This window comes from Antrostomus carolinensis, unplaced genomic scaffold, assembly GCF_000700745.2.
Source record: "Antrostomus carolinensis isolate BGI_N321 unplaced genomic scaffold, ASM70074v2 scaffold19892, whole genome shotgun sequence".
NCBI lineage: Eukaryota > Metazoa > Chordata > Aves > Caprimulgiformes > Caprimulgidae > Antrostomus > Antrostomus carolinensis.
The window spans coordinates 1-1,116 of record NW_010299246.1 but is presented as its reverse complement, the minus strand read 5'-3'; the positions used below and the strand labels follow the sequence as shown (position 1 = coordinate 1,116).

At 58.0% G+C, this 1,116-nt stretch overlaps 1 protein-coding gene across 1 annotated transcript in view; it reads right to left on the bottom strand.

Annotated features, from left to right (window-relative positions):
- Positions 1–974, bottom strand: part of SF3B4 (splicing factor 3b subunit 4) — a gene marked incomplete at its 3' end in the record, with an annotated part of 2,135 nt that extends 1,161 nt beyond the window's left edge. The window contains exon 1 of the mRNA XM_010162731.2: positions 836–974. Coding sequence (XP_010161033.2) covers positions 836–869 — 34 coding nt within the window. The remainder of the gene's footprint in view (positions 1–835) is intronic.
- Positions 975–1,116: the final 142 nt, after the last annotated feature.

Below are 1,116 nucleotides of genomic sequence, written 5' to 3'. Positions count from 1 at the left end.
GATCCCAAACCAGAGAGCCCAGAGCTCCCCACAGCTCATCCAACCCCCCCTGATCCCAAACCAGAGAGCTCAGAGCTCCCCACAGCTCATCCAACCCCCCCTGATCCCAAGCCAGAGAGCCCAGAGCTCCCCACAGCTCATCCAACCCCCCCTGATCCCAAACCAGAGAGCTCAGAGCTCCCCACAGCTCATCCAACCCCGCCCTGATCCCAAACCAGAGAGCCCAGAGCTCCCCGTCGGAGAACAAAGACCATCTCTCCCAGGGATCATCCATCCCTCACCTCTCCTCCCTCAACAATCCCTCTCCCACTCTCCCCACTTCAATTATTTTCATAGAATCACAGAATCCCAGACTGGTCTAGGTTGGGAGGGACCTCAAAGCTCATCCAGTCCCAACCCCCCTGCCAGCAGCAGGGACACCTTCCACTAGACCAGGTTGCTCAAAGCCTCATCCAGCCTGGCCGAGAACACTTCCAGGGAGGAGCAGCCACAGCTTCTCTGGCCAACCTGGGACACTGTCTCACCACCCTCACACCAAACAATTTCTTCCTCACATCTCAGCTCCATCTCCCCTCTGCCACTTTCAAGCCATCACCCCTTGTTCTCTCACTCCCTGCCCTTGGCCAAAGTCCCTCCCCAGCTTCCTGGAGCCCCTTCAGGTACTGGGAGGCCACTAGAAGGTCTCCCCGGAGCCTTCTCTTCTCCAGGCTGAACAGCCCCAACTCTCTCAGCCTGTCCTCACAGCAGAGCTGCTCCAGCCCTCACATCACCCTGGTGGCCTCCTCTGGACTCGTTCTAGCCAAGTTGTTTTGAGAGAGAACAAGAAATTTCTGACCTTGGTGTTGGCCCGTGACTCGATCCTTGGGCATGTGGGTATTGACCACGGGTCCTGCCTGGAGAAAGAGCTCCCAGAGCAGCGGCTCGCTGACCTTCTCATCCAGCCCCCCGACGTACACCGTCGCGTCTGGAGACCCGGGGGAAGAAACACCCAGCTCGAGACACCAGCCCAGGAAGGGGTAAGTCTCACCTGGGCTCAGACTTGACACCAAAATCACCCCAGATCTCCCTTCAACTTTTAAGATCCCCCCCAAATTACACCCTGAACCAAGGAGGTCC